At 44.9% G+C, this 19,170-nt stretch overlaps 1 protein-coding gene across 3 annotated transcripts in view; it reads right to left on the minus strand.

The window, feature by feature from the left end:
- The window catches only part of EDA (ectodysplasin A), a 1,792,848-nt gene that overhangs the window by 281,355 nt on the left and 1,492,323 nt on the right, over positions 1 to 19,170 (minus strand). For all 3 annotated transcript variants that reach the window (XM_085608342.1, XM_085608341.1, XM_085608340.1), the window contains exon 5: positions 2,875 to 2,906. In XM_085608342.1, the coding sequence (XP_085464468.1) occupies positions 2,875 to 2,906 (32 nt within the window). The remainder of the gene's footprint in view (positions 1 to 2,874; positions 2,907 to 19,170) is intronic.

Below are 19,170 nucleotides of genomic sequence, written 5' to 3' on the forward strand. Positions count from 1 at the left end.
GATATGCTAGCTATGATCTATTAATATATTTTTCAACTGTTATTTTAATTTGAGATAGGCCATAGAAGTTTAAGATTAAACAATTGCAAACACAATTACAGCTTTGGACATCCACAGTAGATTACACTTTGAGGTAAAGATGTTTGTCATCAACACACAATAGAGGGATATGCTAAGAGAGGTAACGAGTCTACCAAAGGGCTACATGCAAAAGTTGAAGATCATGGGGGCTAAAAGAGAGTCCTGGAGGACTCATATGAGACTGTGTGCATATTATTTAGGTTGAACATATAGGTGCTGGTTAGAGCATAAGTAGGCCACCCAATTGAGGACCATGCCAGGATGCCCATACACCATCAGAATGTCAAGCAGAATTTAATGATAAATGGTACTGAATGCAGCAGATAAATCTAGGTGGTCAAGAGGACAGGCATCACCTTTGTGGTTTGAGGGTTTTCACCCTGTGCTTAATGTTTAACACTTCATTGCTATAGTCTGAACAAAAACCAGTGATTACATTCTAATGAACCAATTAAGGGGGTTAACGTGCAAGATCGGAACTGAGTCTTCGTAAGACCCCCCATGAGTCTTTGTTAGACTAGTCCAAAGCTAATAATCAAACTTCAAACTTGTGTGAGACCAAGATTCCAGTTTAAAACCTAATGGGTTTATTAACAAATATACTCATTACTGAAAGCAAAAAGTATTTAGTGACTTTATTTGAAATTAGTCTCAATCAAAATAGTTAAAACAATATTCTGTGAGAGGCTTAACATTAGGTCAACTTCTGAAGAAACCCCATTGGAAGAAATAAGTAGAAAGTCAATAGACCGACTGACATCGAATCTGCTTCCAAAGAAGTAAGCCTAAAGATTAAGTATTGTATCAATTAACAGACTATCATAGACTTTGCTCAGATAGAAAGCTCAAAACAGAATTGGCTCTTATCCGAAATACAGTAGTTTTATAAGGTTGCAGAGTACAGAAGACACACCGTTGACATAGCATGACATGACATCACAAGCAATATTGCAAACGCACAGTCAGTCAATTTTCTGGTAAAAACAATACTTTTAGAGACACACATTTCCAAATACATTCTATTGGACAGCCTTTGTATAACTAATTAATGGAACAAACTAACATTTTATTTCACTTTGAATACAATGACTTGTTCAACTAATAAATGACATTCAAAGAGTGTCAGCAGAAAACATTGAAAAGTCGTACAATAAAGGAACATCCTGAACATTGCTTTTTTGTTTGGGAAGATTTTTATTGTTTTCTTTCAACACAGTACATTGCATTTGCGGTTGATTACGCATTCGTTTTTCAGCATATAACAAGATCACAAGTGGCCCAACCCCCAACCACCCAACATCACCCCCACACATTCGCCCAAATCCGACAGCCACGCCCCATATGTACATCATAAAGTCTTGCAACTCAGTCCGCGTCAAGGGTTTCATCATCAAGCGTTGGTGGCGGCTCACATATACCCCCTTGATGCTTATTCCATGCCCCCCATACTTTGAACATTGCTTTTTTGACAGAACATAAATATGAGGCTTCTTTTCAGTGACTTTCCTGAAACTGGAAAACAGACAAGCATACAAAGGGAGAGAAAGGCTTGCGCTCATTAAATAAAATAAAAGCTATCAATGCCAGCCAATTGAGGCCTAGCCTTACTAACTAAACCATGTCTAAATTCAATCAATCAATCAATCATGGAATTTATATCGCGCACTACTCACCCGGAAGGGTCTCAAGGCGCTTGGGGGAGGGGGTCTGCTACTGCTCGAACAGCCAGGTCTTGAGCTGTTTCCTGAAGGCGAAGTGGTCCTGGGTCAGCCGCAGGTGGACGGGCAGGGAGTTCCATGTCTTGGCCGCTAGGTAGGAGAAGGATCTTCCTCCGGCGGTGGCTCTCTGGATGCGAGGGACGACGGCGAGGGCGAGGTTCGCGGATCGTAGCTGTCGGGTGGGCGTGTAGAAGGTCAGGCGGTCGTTGAGGTACCTTGGGCCCAGGTCGTGGAGGGATTTGTGTGCGTGGGTGAGGAGTCTGAACGTGATCCTCTTGTTGACAGGGAGCCAGTGCAGGTCTCTCAGGTGGCTCGAGATGTGGCTGCGTCGGGGGGCGTCCAGGATGAGACGGGCGGAGGCGTTCTGGATACGCTGAAGTCTTTTCAGAAGCTTGGCTGTTGTACCGGCGTATTATTAGGCATTATTTTTAATTAGTATACACTCATCTACACCAGATTGGTAGTTTGGGACCCAAATGTGTTGGCCTACATGATGCTTTTTACAGGACTTTGTCATGGAATGAGTGACAGAAAGATAATTTGCCAGCTCTTCAGGATCAAGGTTGGGTTTCTAAAGTAAAAGAATAATTTGGCAGTAGTGTAGCAGTAAGAAGGTAGGTTCTGATAATGTTCAGATGAGGGAGTAAATACAGATTGAAGAAGAGGTTTAAGGAAGAGGAGAGACTGTCATTGTCATAAAAGTTGCGTTGGTTGGAGTAGAGGATGTTGATCAGATTAGTAGTAGAGAGAGGTTAGAAGGAGCTCCAAAGATGGGAGATCTCGAGCTGTGGGGTGGACTTTGGCTATTTAGACTGTTGAGAGAGCATTGTTGTTATTTATGGTTTAGCTCTAATTAGAGAAAAATTTGTTTATATTCAATACTTTTTGTCACGATGATTAAAGACAAGGAGAGGTAATGGATTTAAGCTGAATGTGATTGCTTTGGATAAAGGAGCCTTGCGATTGCTTTTGATTCGATCACTTTATTATAGAAGGATGAGCTTTAAATGCAAACACTGAAAGGCTGCCTCGGTTCCCAAACAGAATATTTTTTTGTCAAGTGTAAGTAACTTACCTGCATCACTCTAGAAGCTGCTTTATCTGCACCTGCAACATATGAAAGAATAATGTAAGCACACTTGTACTATTAAAGTTCACCCATTGTCTGGCAGCAATGCTTGCAGAAAAACAATCATCTTTTTGAAGTAAATTACGTTTTCAGTATGTCACAGTATGTAACCTAGGAGATAAGGCATGTTTGTTACCAGTGAATAACCGGAAAGCAGCTGAGGAGAGTGCATGTACAGGCATCGTATCGCCATCACAGTTGTCTTTTCTTCTTGACAGCATTGTGTTTTTTATTGTCTCCTTATTTGTATGCCCTATATGCTAAAGAGAGAGCCTCGCTTTATGTTTTCTCTTCATATTTTATGTGTTTATTGTCTCTCCCTCTGTCATTTAGTTATCTTTTCATTATTCATGGTATTACTACCCTGTCTGCTCCTTCTGGCCCCATTGCTTCATTCATCACAGTCTCAGTCGTTCCCCTTATTAGGACTGTGTCCACCTCTTCTCCACAGGCTCGATCTTTTCTTTTTGTCCTTATTGCAGCCTCGCTTTCTCTCTGTGATTTGCTTAGTTCCTCTGCCTGTTTGCCCTATGTGGAGGCTATTTTTCATGTTGTCCCCAGTTCTAGTCAATCTCTTCTTGATCTTGACCATGCTAATTCGTGTAAGATAGACCATTCTCTCCCTATGCTATGATTCTTCACTGTGTTTGTTTCACCATTTATCACAGACCTTCTGCCTATGTTCCTCATTTCTATATTCAGTGCTTCTCTTTTGTATCCCTAATTCATCATCTCAATATATCTTCTAGCCCTTTCATCCAGCACTTCCATGTATGAGAGACTTTCATCCCTTAACAACAGAATCTTTGCTTTTATGTTTGAGCTTTAAAAAGGATCTGTTTCTCTTCCCATAGTTACTTAATGTATTAGACTTTCAGACTCTGTTCTACCTTTACATAGGACCTGCGTTATTGTTTTCCACTTATATTCACAGGCTCTTTATGCTTATCCTTCTGTCTATCCCTCATTGAAAATAGGGCCCTTCTTTATCTATTGCAGATTATTTGTCTCTGGTCTTACTTCTACAAACAGTTTAACTATTGTTCCACCCAGCCTGCTTGTTCCTCTTTCCCATAGCATATCTTTCTGACGTCCCTTTGAGGCTGCTCTTTCTCTTGCTCGTTTGCTCTCTCTTGGTCTCTTTCTCCGTCATCTGCTCTTTTGTAGTATATATGCCTATTTGTCTCCTACAAGGGCATAATGGAATCTAATAGTTTGAAAGATAGCAATGGATGCCACCGGGACAGGTGACGAAAATAAGACTAGAGAAGACAGGCATAGATAGACCAGGGATGTGGCTGCACACACGGCTCAGATGTGTTTTAACTTACTTTTTACTTCAACTCTCTAATATAACAAGCATTTACAATGCAATAGGTCTCGCATTTACACGAGTTTAAGCTATTGGCAATGTAAATGACAATGCCTTTTATTTAAAAGTCATTGTTATTTGAAATGTCAATAGCTCAAACTCGCGTAATGCGAGACCTATTGCATTGCAAATGCCTGTTTAATCAGTGGTGTCTTATCCTTACTCAAGTAGCACTACCAAAGCAAGTAGTGGAGGAAAGAGGAGTGTGGAAGAGCAAGATTGTGGTCTAAGTAGGGGTTTTAGTAGCATGTGTGATGAGTAGTGGATGACACGCTTGTGTTACTTCGATAATTTAGTTGCCGATGCATGAAGAGTGGAATGACACAGTGGAAGAATTGCTGCACTCGATTACCAACCTAGCCAGGACAAATGTTTTGCCTGAGCGGCAGAGGAGCACCCCCAAGAGTGCATAGGTCTAAGATAGCCATGGTAAAGCTCTTGATATCCATCCAGAAGCAAACAATGCCAACCAGCAGGTATGCACTGGGTAATAAGCAGTCACAGTTAACATCTGAGGAGTCCACTCTGGACTGGCAGAGGGAAACCCATAGGTGTGCACTACATACACTTAGCCACATACATAGATCTGAAGAGTCTGCGCAGGAGTGAAAGATTGACGATCCAGAGGCATGCAGTGGTGCTGGAAGAATGTTTAAAGTAGGGGTGCTGGCCAACAACATTACATGACTTGAATGTACTTTTAAACCTGCTGATATATATTTTGAGATATGCATACTTTTCTTTGTGAAGAAACCACATCTTTATTTGTGTATGTGTTAGGACATCTGTGGAATATTGCAGGCAACTCCTTGCACCTGTGCCCCAGGAAGTGCCACTAGTTACAAAATAATTAGCCCGTTTTCAAGCAAAGATGCCTGTTGTGAGATAGTCTGTATTTTTACACATAACCAACGCTTCTATACTTTTACATATTTGCCTCTACATTGTTATTTACCTATCTGAACTCCATCAAGGATTTAAACAAATTACACTAGACAACACCTGCGATAGAGGAAAGACATACAAATGTGGGCAAGTTATAAATCAAGGAGCAGTTACTCAGTTCTCATGTCCTAAAAACTCACATACAGTCCATTTTCATTGTCAATTAAGTGAGTCTGGTAGATTTCAGTGTCTGCTTGCCAGAGAAAGCATGCAATACCGTCTACACACAAGTAATAACCCAACGAGCAACCCCAGGCACTGCATCCTGTTAGTCGTGTTAATGCTGTAAAAAGTCCACCCCAACCAAGACGGCATCAACCCACAGGTGTGCACTAGAGGTGGACAAGCTACCAAATTAATAACCAGAGCTGAGGGAGAGATGAGCCAAAGCGTGGCTCCAAGAGCCATAACACGAGCCGAGGCATCAACGTATATGGCAAGCACTCTTATGATCTAGGGTAAAACCCCAAAATAAACAGATCAACTGTATGTATGGGACAAATTAGGCTTAAACACCACGATATTCAAAACGCCTAATAGAGTATGAAAAAACAGGACATATGCAAAAGCGCAGAGTTAGACGTGTGCTCCTGTGGTCTGGGGTAAAAAACAGCAAGTATTCATATATTCAGCGCGTGAGGGGCAGACCCAGTACGGTGTCAGGCAAACGTAATTGGGGCCGCCTGCAAGGCAAGTATTAATATATTAAGAATGTGAGGGGCAGACCCAGGAAGGTGTCAGGCAGAAGTGATTAAAGCCGCCTGAAAAGTGCCGATGAGCAGAACATCCTACCGGTGAAATTAACCGATCAAATGAACAAGTGATAAAATTACAAAATGGTTAAATGGGACGAGGTTATAAATATGCAGCTCTTAATAATATAGTGTCCGCGCGGCGTCTGGCCTACCTGCTGGGGCTTAGCCTGGAGGCACAAGACAGATTGGGCTGAGGCACGGCTTGCCGGCTCTGGGCAAAACATCTGAGCAGGCAGACGGAACCACTCTGCTGCATACAGATAAAGATCCCTGCCGGCCGCAAGAGAAGCCCCCATTTTGAGGCCAAATATAACAAGCGGCCCCACGGAACGAGGGAGAGGAGGGGGGCCATGCCCCCAACCAGATGGCACACTCCACGCAATTAAGTGCAAGCGGAGCGAAACTGTAGTTAGGCGCCGCTGCCTCGGGACTACACGGAAGTTACCATAGGACCAACAGCAAACAGAAATCAAGAAAAGAACAGCAATGCCAAACTTAAACCAATCACGAGGGGCAGAGAAATTACACGGAGCTGAAGCCAATATACAGATTACTTTGTGTCTCGCTGAGACAGCGCATGCGCTGCCAAGGCGAGACCTAAAAATGAAGGGACAGGAGAAGCATACAGAAGAGAATGAATTTGGAAGAAAAGCCTGATGAATGGATCGATTGAGAGGTAGAAGATGGAAAGATTGACAGATGTATGAATACGATGGATGAACTGAATGATGGCTGGAGAGAGGCTATGTTAAAAATACTTGTAGAGAGCATAGCTGCCCTAGCAATGCGGCTTTTCAGGGCTAAAACATGAACACATGGTATTCATAAAATTCTGTTACAGACAGGGAGGATTCTAATAATGAAGAAAACTAAGCTGTGAAGAGCCATGTCTAAAGTAATTTCCTGAAGCTGAGATGGTTTTGGGTATTCCTGAGGTAAAGAGGCACTTTGTTACATAAAGCCGGAGCCATGGCTTAGAAGGAGCACCCTCCTGCTCTTTCCCTTTTGATCCGGGGAATGACAGCTAGATTGAGGTTGGCCAAGTGGAGGGGCCTGGATGGCAGGTAAGGTGAAAGTAGCAGTTATTTCATTTGTTCCTGCTGCGGCGCCTTGGCAGGCGGATCTGCTCTGCTCTCAGGGCAGGGGGAGTAGAGGTGTGCACTATGTAAGTGGGCATGAATGTTTAGCCGGCCCTCTCAGGTCGGCCAAACATTTATGCGCACTTTGCATGTTCTCCACCCAGGCTGCAGTACAGCCTGGGTGGAGAACATGCCCAGGCTCGCATTCCCTAGCTGAGCGCCAAAACCTCAGCACTCAGACTAATCACAGCAAAATGTGTTTTTTTAAATTATATATATTGATTAACTAGGTCGGATTTACAACATATTACTACATAGGTTGGTTCGTAAGATTCTTTGCTGGTCACAAAAATACTGGGCACGTAGTTACCACATATGTATACCCTTGTACCTTAGCCAATCACTTGTCATGAACTGGCCAATACACAGGCTCTAAACGTAGCCTCTCGTGCCATAATAAACATGCAATTTCAGCTAAAAATATGAATGCCTTCTCTACAAGCTCTGTATCAGTGGGCCGCTAGTTAAAAGCTAAGTACAGATCCCATAACACACACACTAGTCTTTCATAATAGTGGGCACTTACAACCCTGGTACAAATAACATTGTGACAGGGTTGTTGGTGCTCTTAGCACCTAGGTGCATCTAGATGTTCAAAGATGGAGAAAAACTTGCATAAATGTTGGTGGAGGCTGTTTTGCATAGACTATAACTGTTTGAAAATTAACCCCAGATATACTGTGCCTTTTGGGACAATGTGCACTCGTCTCCTAATAGGATGTAGCCTAAAATGAACATGCACTGCAGGAAGCCGTTAACACTAATTCATAAAACAGGGAAAGATCCTACACAGTTGCTTTATATTGGTCCCATCTCACTTCTTAACGTTTATGTCAATATTTTTTACGGGCATACTTAAGTCTTGGGTTGTGTGTGGTTACTCACAGCCCACAGCTATGGTGAGTGCAAATCGAGAGCTCTCTGTTTCATTAAGGGTCAGTAGAGGGGCGAGACAAGGCTGTCCTCTGTCCCTGTTGCTTTCTGCATATATATGGAACCACATGCAGAGAATATAAAATCTATTCCCCAGATTTTTGTGATTTGGAACACAAAATAGCTTTACATGCAGATAAAACCATTTTGACTGCTATCCTACCACTCCTAGATGACATTGGGACATTTCATCAGGATTTAAAATACACACACAAAAATGGCAAATCTTAAACCTTGATGCACCTGAGATAGCCAAAACAATCTACAGAGATTATAATTATTTACTTGGGTCCAAGCAAGCATCCAATATCTGGGTATAAGGGTCTGTCCTATTACTGATGAAACAATCACAGAGAACTATAATGACGTCCTAAAAACCGACCACATGGACTTGCAGAGCTGGCAGATGGGACAGCTCTTTTAGTAGGTGTAAATTGCAGGGCTTAATCTCACGCTTCTTCCAAAACTCGTATATACAATGCAGGGGATGACATTACTGCTATCCCCGGGAATGATTGAATCATTACAGAAACTCCTTGAGAGTTCGAGATGGGGAGGGATAAAGACCCACTTACCAAAATGACAAACCTATGTGGCTGCAGAGGAGAGTAGACAAGCAAGGCCCATACCTATGACACCATTAAGCAGCTGTACACCTTCGGTATATAGTTGAATGGCACCGAACATCAGCAGAGCAGCATTGATGCTCTATGAACCAATCCATATGGAACAATTTCTTACCTTTAACTCCAGTTCTCTCGTACAGGTACTTCCATGATAAGTGCGGAGACCCTGGAGCACTTCTTTAGATAGATCTTCTTAAGTGGGTATTTTTCGCCTATCTTCAGGAAGGCCTGCAAAGACACTTAAGAGATAGAGAGACAATAATGCAGCCTAAATAAATAGGCTACACGGGCCACAACTTCATCTTGAAGTGAAAAAAGGTGGCCGGTATACTATATTTTGAGCATTTAAAAAAAATATATAACATAGAACATGTATTCACTTCTAATCACCCTCAAAAAGAGCTGAAGTAACTGCCGCTGGCTGTGCATGATGGGATACTGGCGGTCTCTGTATTCTTAAAGACACAGCTTCTATTTTTAAGACATATATGGTAGCCTATGGGGCTATTCTGTCCTCTCCTTTCATCTATATCATGAAAAAAGGAGTTTTGTGAAGGGCATTTTTCTGTGAGTTAAAAACTACAAAAATTGCACAAAATATATTCTGGCTACCTTTTTTTACTTCAAGATGAAGATGCAGCCAGTTTAGCCTATGTATTTAGGCTGCATTATCGTCTCTCTATCGCTTAAGTGTCTTTGCAGGCATTCCTGAAGAAAGGCAAAAAATAGCTACTTAAGAAGATTTATCTCAAGAAATGCTTCAGGGTCCCCGCATGTGGGCGGGACTATTCAAGTGCCTATAACTACACATGGAATTCCCCTATGGGAGAACTAAAAGGTTCCTTAGATGGCCATAAAACATAGACCCCTGAGGGTGCAGACATCATTGATCCTCAAAGCTACATTTCGTATCTGGGACAGGGTGTCTGTCTACAGTGGCCTAACCTCTATACCTTCTCCACAGACACCCATAATTGGCAATCCAGAATTTTCCCCAGCCTTTAAGGGTAACAAGTATATACAGTGGCAAACCACAAATTACAATCGAAGTGGGAGAATTCTATGACATGGGGGGCATTTAGTCCTTCAAACAGTTGAAGGAGGGGTACAGAAATCATGAGAGACAATACATGCACTACAAGCAAATTCAACACTGGGTCATTCACCCTTCTATCAAGTCTAACGCTGGTTGCCCCTTTGAAAAATGTGTCATTACCAAATCAGATGACAGGCATCTCATATCAGGTATTTACAAATATTTCTACAGAAGGCTGCACTCCTAATGAAAACCTCAGCACAGAGGAGATGGGAGTCAGAGCTGTAGTGAACACTCTCAGGTGAATAATGGGCAGAGATCTTTAGTACAACTCACACCTCTGCCAAAAGCACTGCAGGAAAAGAGGTTATGATCAATAAGCACGTCAAAAGTTCACACTGTTGCAATGCCATTTTGTATAATGTGACAGTTAAAAAAATGTCCTAGACAGGATAAGGCTATCAATATAACCACTAACTAATACTCCCCTTACCACCTCCCCCCACCCGTGGTCTGGCCCACCATACCTAGATGCTGAAGTAGCTATTGCACATTTGGGTGTTGCACGGTGCTCCCTTTAACTTTATTTTGTTTTATTTTGCTCTGTGCAGGGATTTGCGTTTTTCTTTAGCCCTCTAACTGCGCTGTCTATTGCAGTATAAGGGATTAGTTACGGTGTTAATGGGGTGACGTGCTGCGGGTTGAGGTCTATTGCCCTAAAATTCCCCAGTGTGACATCCCACTGTTTAGATATTGGGTGTTTGCGCAGCCCCCGGGCTACTTCTTGTCTCACTTTCAGCGCACTGCATCAAACCACCTCCTCATACCATGTAGATAGTGCAGGGGACCTCACAGATTTCCATCTCATCCTTATGGCTCTTATTGTTAATATCAGAGCAAGATCTAAAAAGCAAAGCTGGACTTTCTGGGCGCTTGTGCGCTTGAGGAGCCCTAACAGGCATTCTTCTATATTGTCTGCAATCTGCAGGTGTGTGACCTCAGTCACAGCGCCACGCACCCCCCCCCCCCCCCAATATTCTCTAAGGTGCGGGCATGCCCACAGCATATGTGTGAAACCTGCCTCTACAGCGTGGGCAATGGTGTTGAGTGTCTGGGAACATCCGGTGTAGGCGGTGTGAGGTTAAGAAGGACCTATGCAATATCATACACTGTATGAAATTGAATTTTGCATTTCAGGATACTCTTTTGGGATGTTCCAGTATACTTGGCAAAGCCTTATCAGATATATCTCGCTCAGCAGCGTCCGACCACTTCGCTCTCCAATCAGTAAGGGGGATTGACGCCAGAGCACGGATACCTGTATATAACCATTTTATAACGTGTCGCACCTCTCCCATGTAGTATAGTGTACGGACTAATTCATGCGGCAGAGGCTCCATTCGCTGAGGGGCCCAGGTCTTCTTCACATAATGTAATACCATAGCATGCGTATAGGTGTCCAGGCGTCCCTGCAATGCGCATGAAGTTCTCGTGATCTAGCAGTGTGTTGTCGCTAAATAGGGCTCCCACAGTATCAATTCCCATTTCTGTCCAGGCCTGCAATCTCTGCTTTGTGAGCCTTCCACCAGGGATTGGTATCCCCCCGTAGCGGGATGATCCCAGCATAAGGAATAGCGCAGGCATGTACATCAACGCTTTCTTCCAACACTGAAGCGAAGTTTTAAGTAGTGGTGGTGTGCAGGGGGAAGTTTGCTTTTTGGCAGTAACAATTTATGAAGTGTCCCTCGATCGATGTCCTGGGTAGTGTACCCTATTTCCTGCAGGTTCCTGATCGCAGTCCAGTAGGACAGCCACTGCAACTGACAAAGTTTGGGACCCCCAGCCCTCCCTTCCAGTTGTATTTTTTTAAGACTCATACCCTGGTGCCCATTTCTCCAAAGTGGATCTAGCTCTAGCTGTATCGTTTCTAAAGTAAGAAATATGGAGGATGAGGGGGGGCGGGGGCATGGATTAATATTGGCAAATTACAGTAACTCCGTTCTGCCTACGGGGATGCGGCCTGCAAGGCACCTTCTACCATACCATATGGGAATGTCCCGACATCGCCCTATACTGGAGGGAGGTCATGGCAACAGTCTCCCGGGTGATCGGTCACGATGTCCCCCCGGAGCCACGGATGTGTCTGCTGAATGTGTGGGACGCCACGGATCTTAACCGCGCCGACCAAACCTGGGTGGCCCTCGGTCTGGCATTAGCAAAAAGAAATATTGCACAATATTGGGGGGCGCAGTCAGCCCCCTCCCACACGAGGTGGTGCCGGGATCTAGACGGGGCCATGTCGGCGGAAAGGGTGATGTGTAGTAACAGGGGGTGCCCCCGTAGATGGCAGCAGATTTGGGGAAAATGGAACACATTCAGAGGTAATATCTGTGAACCCCCTCGGTCGGCCTCAGAGTCCGAGCTGAGCAAATAAAAGATGGGCACCATTGCATTATAGGGGATAACATGACTAGAGTACGGGAGGGGAGATGGGAGAGACTGCGGGATGTGTAAACATGTTAGTCACAAGGGCAGAACAATACTGTTAAGAGTGTTGTAAGATGATAATCTGGATAACGAAATGTGTCGTGAGGATGAAGCCTGTACTGACAAAAGGTGTACATTTCTTTCAATAAAAATTGTTTCCCCAAAAAAATATTGGCAAATTAGTGAAGTAGTAGAACAATCGGCGAAGGACCACCATCTTGGATATGGCGACCCGCCCCATTACCGATTGTGGCAATGACGCCAAAAATGCGACCCTCGACCGCACTGCGCGTTTTGCTTTAATCAGATAGCTATCAAGTAGACCTATATATATATATATGTATACCTAGGTATTTGAATGTGCTATGTGCCACCGGTATAATATAGCTACCAAAGCTAATTTCATCCGGGAAGGTGCCTTCATTCAAGAAAAAGGTGTTCGATTTCACTTCATTAATGGCGAGACCAGAAACTTGTTCAAAACTGGGGAAAATACCGGGAAAGGGTTCCAAGAGACCCGAGAGATCCCGTAGGTATATAATGATGTCATCAGCATAGGCTGAGATCAAGTGCGTTGTATTGTCTAGGCCAGGCCAGCCACCTGTCGCAATTTAAGTGCCAGTGGCTCTATGGCCAGTACAAATAGCAAGGGGGACAGGGAGCATCCCTGTCTTCTGCCTCTGTTTACTGTGTATTCTTGTGATATGTGACTGCTGGTGCGTGCTCTCGCAGTAGGGTTAGTGTACAACAGCCAAACCCAACCGAGGTATTCAGGAGGCAACTCAAACTTTTCCAGGGCTTTGAACATGTAGCCCCACGTGAGAGTATCAAAAGCTTGGCGCGGTCTAGTGCTTTGCAGCCAGCATCTCCATACTCCTCAGGGGTGGTGGCCATGATCTGGTGTAGCCGCCTGATGTTTAACGAAGAGCTGTGCACTGGTAGAAACCTGCTCTGGTCCCTGCGTATTAATGTGTTTAAGTGGGGTAGAAGTCGGTTAGCTAGGATCTTACTTAAGATCTTGTACTCTGTTGCTAAGAGCGAAAGTGAGCGTTAGCCAGAGAGGTCTGAGCTGTCCCAGTCCGGCTTGGGAAGTGATACCACCAACGCCTGCATTGCGGTATGCGGAAGGTGTCCTAGTTCTAGCGCTTTATTATGCAATTCCTCCAGTTTAGGGATTGAAGCCTCAGAGTAGAAGTTAAAAAAATCTATCGGCAGGCTGTCCAGGCCTGGAGCTTTATTTCGTGGGAGCCCTTTGATGGCCGCCTTTATTTCCATTTTTGTAATTGGACCTGTTAAGCTTTTCTGCGTTTCCACAGTTAACCTCGGATAAGGGAGTCCCTTCAGAAATGTGTCAATTAGTGAGGCGTCAATGTGTCTGGGTTCGCCGTATAGAGTGCTATACTACTTGCAAAATGCGCCATTTATATCCTGTTGCAAGCAGGCCATCCCCATCCCTGGAACAGTAACATTATGAATTATCGGAGGTGTTTATCAGCCTCAGTGTGTTTCAGCTGTGTGTACCCTCTATGATCTATTACCCTGAGGGTTTCTAACAATTCGGCATGCTGTATGCGCAGTTCCTGTAATGGGGCATGTTTGGCCGGGTCGCTCGTGGCTGCCTGCTCAAACTCATTCATTGCGTTTTCTACTCTGACAAGGCTTTTATGTGTTTCCTGCCTGGCCCCTATGGTGGCACCGATCGCAGTATCCCTGACCACCACTTTGAGCGCATCCCACTCTATCAGGTTAGAGAAAGCAGTGTTCCAGTTTTCTAAAAAGTAGCTTGTGATAGTCGTGGACAATGTGCTGCAGAAGGGGGCATCCTCTAGCATCTGAGACTATAGCTTCCATGTGGGTATTCTGCCCCATGTAATGTGGATCTCCAGGGGATTATGATCGGAGAAGGTCTTCGCTAGATATGTGGCATGAGTCACTTGTGCTGCGATATTAAGGGAACAAAACATTCTATCAATGCGTGTATGTAATTGGTGGACAGTTGAGAAAAAGGAGTATTCCTTACTTGCTGGATACATCATTCTCCATACATCCCCCAGTGCCCACCCATCAGCCCAGTTGCATAGGGCCTCAGCTTGCCTTATATTTCCTACTCCATTTAGGGGAGGGTGTGATCCGTCTAGCGATACATCCAGCACGAGTTGCAGTCACCTCTCAGAAGCCATGGGGAACATGTACCACCCAGTCAGCACTGTACTCAATCTATTGAAATATTTGTCTTGATCAAAGTTTAGGGCATAGATGCTACACAACACCACTGGCGAACCCTCTAGTGTCTCGCGCAATACTATGTATCTACCTTGGTCATCGGTATGCCGTTCCAGTTCAATAAATGGGACTCCATGCCTGATCCAAATGGTTGCCCCTCTTGCAAAGGCCGAATAGTTAGTAGAGAAGATCTGTCCCCTCCATTTCTTGCAAACTTTTCCGGCTTCTGACTCGGTGAGGTGTGACTCTTAAAGGGACACTATCTGCGCCTTGCGTCCAAGTCGATGCTCATGCACCTTGTGTACAGAACCGAGCCCCCGCACATTCCAAGTGATTAAACTATAGGAGCCTAGCATAGTGGAGTAGTGGTGCGTGTATCAATAGCGTAGATACTGTGCTACATAATGTGGAGCCAATCTCTAGTCATGGGCCAGAACCCCCAAATTCTCTCTGAAGTGTCAATACACGGTTCAGCCATTGAACTAAGCTGGGCCAAACCTATAACTTAATCATACAAATATTGCTACATTTATACGGTGCGTACGCTTTGTGGGGGTGGTCGCTGTGGCCTACCATGGTACTTTCAAACAGGTATTAGCTTGTGAGCTCTACGGAACCCAGGGGGCTGTCTCACTATTCTTACATTACTTAAAGCAATCAGTGCCACTTAAAGAGAAAGTGTTACATTAGTCCATTTAATCAAATACCAGGCGTCGGCTGCTGCAGTGCCTCAAACAGTACCATCTATCACACTCTGCAGGTACAGGTGCCGGCGTCATATACTCTGAGTCCCGCGAGACCCTACTTTAAACCAACATCATTAGTCGACATCATGAGAATGCGTAAAAGAAAGGATACATGCAGCTGTAAAAGTACTTATCAAACATCATCTGCTTCTGTGTCCCGGTGGCAGGCCAAAGGAAGCCGTATCATACGGCTCATCCCAGCAAATCATCCGCTGTTTGAGGTGTCACTGATGGGAACAGTGTGATACTATGGTCTGAGACAGAATGGATGGTGCTGTCTTCAGACGGGTCAGTCGCAATCTGAAGGCTGTCTTCTCTGAAGGAGGCCGCAGCTGCAAGTGCCTCTTCCCTGCTAGTCTGAGCTTGTTCATATGTGGGGCTAAGGCTTTGCGACTTTTGCACTCCCTTGCTATTGCGATGGGATCTGTGACCTTGAGTACGTTTAGGACTGTTGGGCGGGACGCTAGATGTAACCCGAAAGCTTGACGCTGGATCCATCACTTCAATCTACTCCTCAGCCTCTTCCGTGCTGTCGAAGAAGTACGTTATTATTCGTAAATTATTTTTAGGCGGGCAGGAAACAACAGTGCATATTTTAAGTGCATGGCACGTAGCTTCTTTTTTACTGCTTGGAAGGAGGACCTTTGGCGCTGCACCATTAGTGTCTAATCAGGGTATAGTGATACCCAATGGTTTTCAAACTGGACTTGTGTCCGCTCACGTGCCTTCTGTAATAGTATGTTCCGGTCCGTGTAATTTAGTATCTTGACTATTATGTGGAAACGTATAATATTTTACTTAGCATAAGCTAAGCCATTTTTACTGTGGTGTCCATTTTGTTTCCTTCGTAATTCTTCCGTCCTCTGCTGCTCGTCTTTTTCACTCTGCTTGTGTTATCTATTTTAGTTGACCTCCTGACGTGGCTAAGCAATGTACGTGCTGGGGGTTTGTAGCTGCCAGTGCACCTGGTCTCAGATGTTAACTACTGCTGCCATAGGCATTCCTGCTCCCCCTCCCACTTTGCTGTTCAAGTGGTTATTCATCTGCCCTTGTTTGCTGATAGCTATTTCTAAAACTTGTTCTGTCCATTTCTGTCCACATGCTTACATTGCAGAAAACCGGTAAAAAAGGGACGATGGTTTGTGAATTCAGTGTACTACCTCCTGCAGCACTTGAGTGTGTTGTGTGGACGTGGTCCAACTCATGAGTGATTAATTAACTGGATTTATTTTATTTCAACTCCAGTGCCGATCTCTATTTTATTGGTCTTTGGAACCGTGGACAAGAGGGTGACCCCGCACCAGTGTGCTCACTTTTGGGCACATTTCCACAGTTGGCGCCCGACACGTGGAGCCCCATCGGAGACGCAGCCGTCCAAAAGAGTGGTCTTGACAGAGGATCAAAATATTACTGAGGATGCGCACTGCATGAGGAGACCTTTTTTCTTTGCAGGCCGATGTGACTTTTCCGGTTTTCCAGATTTGACCCTCCAGGTGGTGGCCGGTCTCGACTGGGGTTTTCTTTGGCGTAATTCTGCAGTGACCATTAGGTCCACCAGAGAGCTTGATAAGGTCGCTGAAGCAGCACTCTTGATTTGATTGGCTTGGTTTAGTTTTTGTATTCACTCTTTGCAAAGACTGAAGGCAGGTAATGTGGAGATTTTTCTCCTTTTGCAATATTTGTTTGGAGTAGTAATATTTTGCAAAAATTTGTAAAACATGCCTGTTCTCAGCACACTCCGTAAGTGGTATTGCTGCTCTTGTGGTACCAAAGTTAGCTTGGAACAAAGTCAGCCGGCTCCTCCAGAGGGGACGCCCAATAGAGATATGTATGTTAAATATGGTATTTCTCCCATAATGTACAGTTCATTGTGGAACAAATACACAAAGAAAGAGTCTGATTTGCAATGGCCATTGAATGGGTCATTCGAGTCTAAAAAGGTTCAATATGTAGAGCAGTGTTTATTTGAAAGAAAAAGTAGACAGGATATGTTTGATTGTGTGCATATGTAGGATAAAGAAGTACGAGAGAGCGCAGAAGCTTTAGCAGAAAAAGAACAGCAGAAAATGATATATCAAAAAGCGTAAGAATTTAAAAAATAAAGAATAAAGGAAAAAAATTGAAAAAGAAGATAGAGAACGTCGATTAGAGGTACATGGCCAGTACCCTATTAGGCGCCCTATCTATCCACTACTTAATACGCCCCAGGACGATTGCATCCTACTAGAACGACCCCCACCCCCGTATAAATTTCCTACTCCAAGTGCCCCTGAGGATGAGGTTTTTGACGAGGAGCATTTGTCTTCAGAAGAAAAAGATAAAGATAAGCAAGGTGGGCGACAGACTCGCTAAGCTATTTCTAAAACCTGTTCTTTCATTTCTGTCCACATGCTTACATTGCAGAAAACCGGTATAAAAGGAACAATGGTTTGTGAATTCAGTGTACTATCTCCTGAAGTACTTGAGAGTGTTGTGTGGACGTGGTCCCACTCATGAGTGATTAATAAACTTGATTTATTTATTTCAACTCCAGTGCCGATCTCTATTTTGTTGGTCTTTGGACCCGTGGACAAGAGGGTGACCCTCCACCAGTGTGCTCACTTTTGGGCATATTTGGTCGCCGCGGCAGCCCAGCTTTGGTTTGCCAGTAGGGATCCGGTGGGCTCATTTCCCACAGGAGGACGAAAGTCCCTCCAGGGCCACATGTTCACGAAACAATTGCTCCTTCAATTTGGCAGCGTTGGGGCCCTCACTGCCTTCTGGAAGACCTAGAACATGCACATTGGTTCTACGGTTCCTTCCTTCCGCATCTTCGATCCTGTCTTGTAGGCCAGTAATTTGCTGCTGCAACAGTTGGATCTATGTCATATGTTCCTTTACTTGGGGTTCAGCCTCCTTCAGAGTGTGCCCATGCGATCTCACCGTGTCAGCCAGCTTGACATAGTTGGCCTTGAGCAGCGCGAAACCCGTTGTGAGCAACCCAATCTGCTGCTCAATGGCCTTTCGTGAGTCTCTGACCTCCTGTAAAACTAAGTCCTGCTAATCTTGAGGTGTCTCTACATTGGTGGGGGGGAACGGACTTTGGCAAAGATGGGCATGTAGGGTTGTCTGCGTCCTCCGCAGTGTGAGTAGTGGCCGTTACTGTTTCCATTATTTTCCCTTTGGTCTGCCCCATTGCTCGTGTCTGCTCTCGTTTCCAATTGGAAATATTCATATGTGAGGGTGGCGACAGGTACCGCCGCTATTATACCTCCGGATGCACATTTGTCTCCTCTGGAGAATGTGTGTTCGGGCTAGGAGGATTTAGCAATCTCCGGGTTGATAAATCTTTGTGATTTATATTCAGGACTTCTGCAACAGGTCTGAGCGCTCAGCGTAATTTAAGGTGGGCAGTGTTGCACCACCGCCACTCGGAGTGTGAGTTCGGTTCAGGTAAGTATTCTATAGAAGTAGCCTTTTGCGTGCTACAGTGCTGTCATCACACTGGCCAGGCGCGGTCCGATGCTGGACCTGCATCGCGGACCCCAGGCGGCAACGCCCTATCTCATTTACCCCGCACGCAACAGTATTTGGTGAGGTGTGCTTCACCGCCTGCCCTGCCCGGAGGTGACAGCCAGTGGGTGGGTGCAGACAGGTTTACAGGCAATTGCAGTGATATTTTCACCCTCAATAGGGTTTGCTGCTGGAGTCAAGCCGTGAGCGGATGGATCTGCAGCTATGCGCGTGTTTCTTCCCAAGCTCCTGGCCTCGCGCACACTCAGGTGGGGCAGCAGTCAGTCAAGATGGCAGGTGGAGGGAGCAGCACTTCAGACTAGCCGATCCGCTTAACTATGGCACCCGAGGCTAATTACGAGACAGCGGCTCCCCCCAGTGCCCCTCACCTCACCTGCGGGTCTCGCAGGGGGTTTGCTCTCCTCCTCTGGGTGTTTTGCTGCCAGTGCACAGCAGCGGACGGAGCGATGAGACCAGTCCCGCCGTAT

The sequence above is a fragment of the Triturus cristatus genome, chromosome 5_2, assembly GCF_964204655.1.
Source record: "Triturus cristatus chromosome 5_2, aTriCri1.1, whole genome shotgun sequence".
Lineage (NCBI taxonomy): Eukaryota > Metazoa > Chordata > Amphibia > Caudata > Salamandridae > Triturus > Triturus cristatus.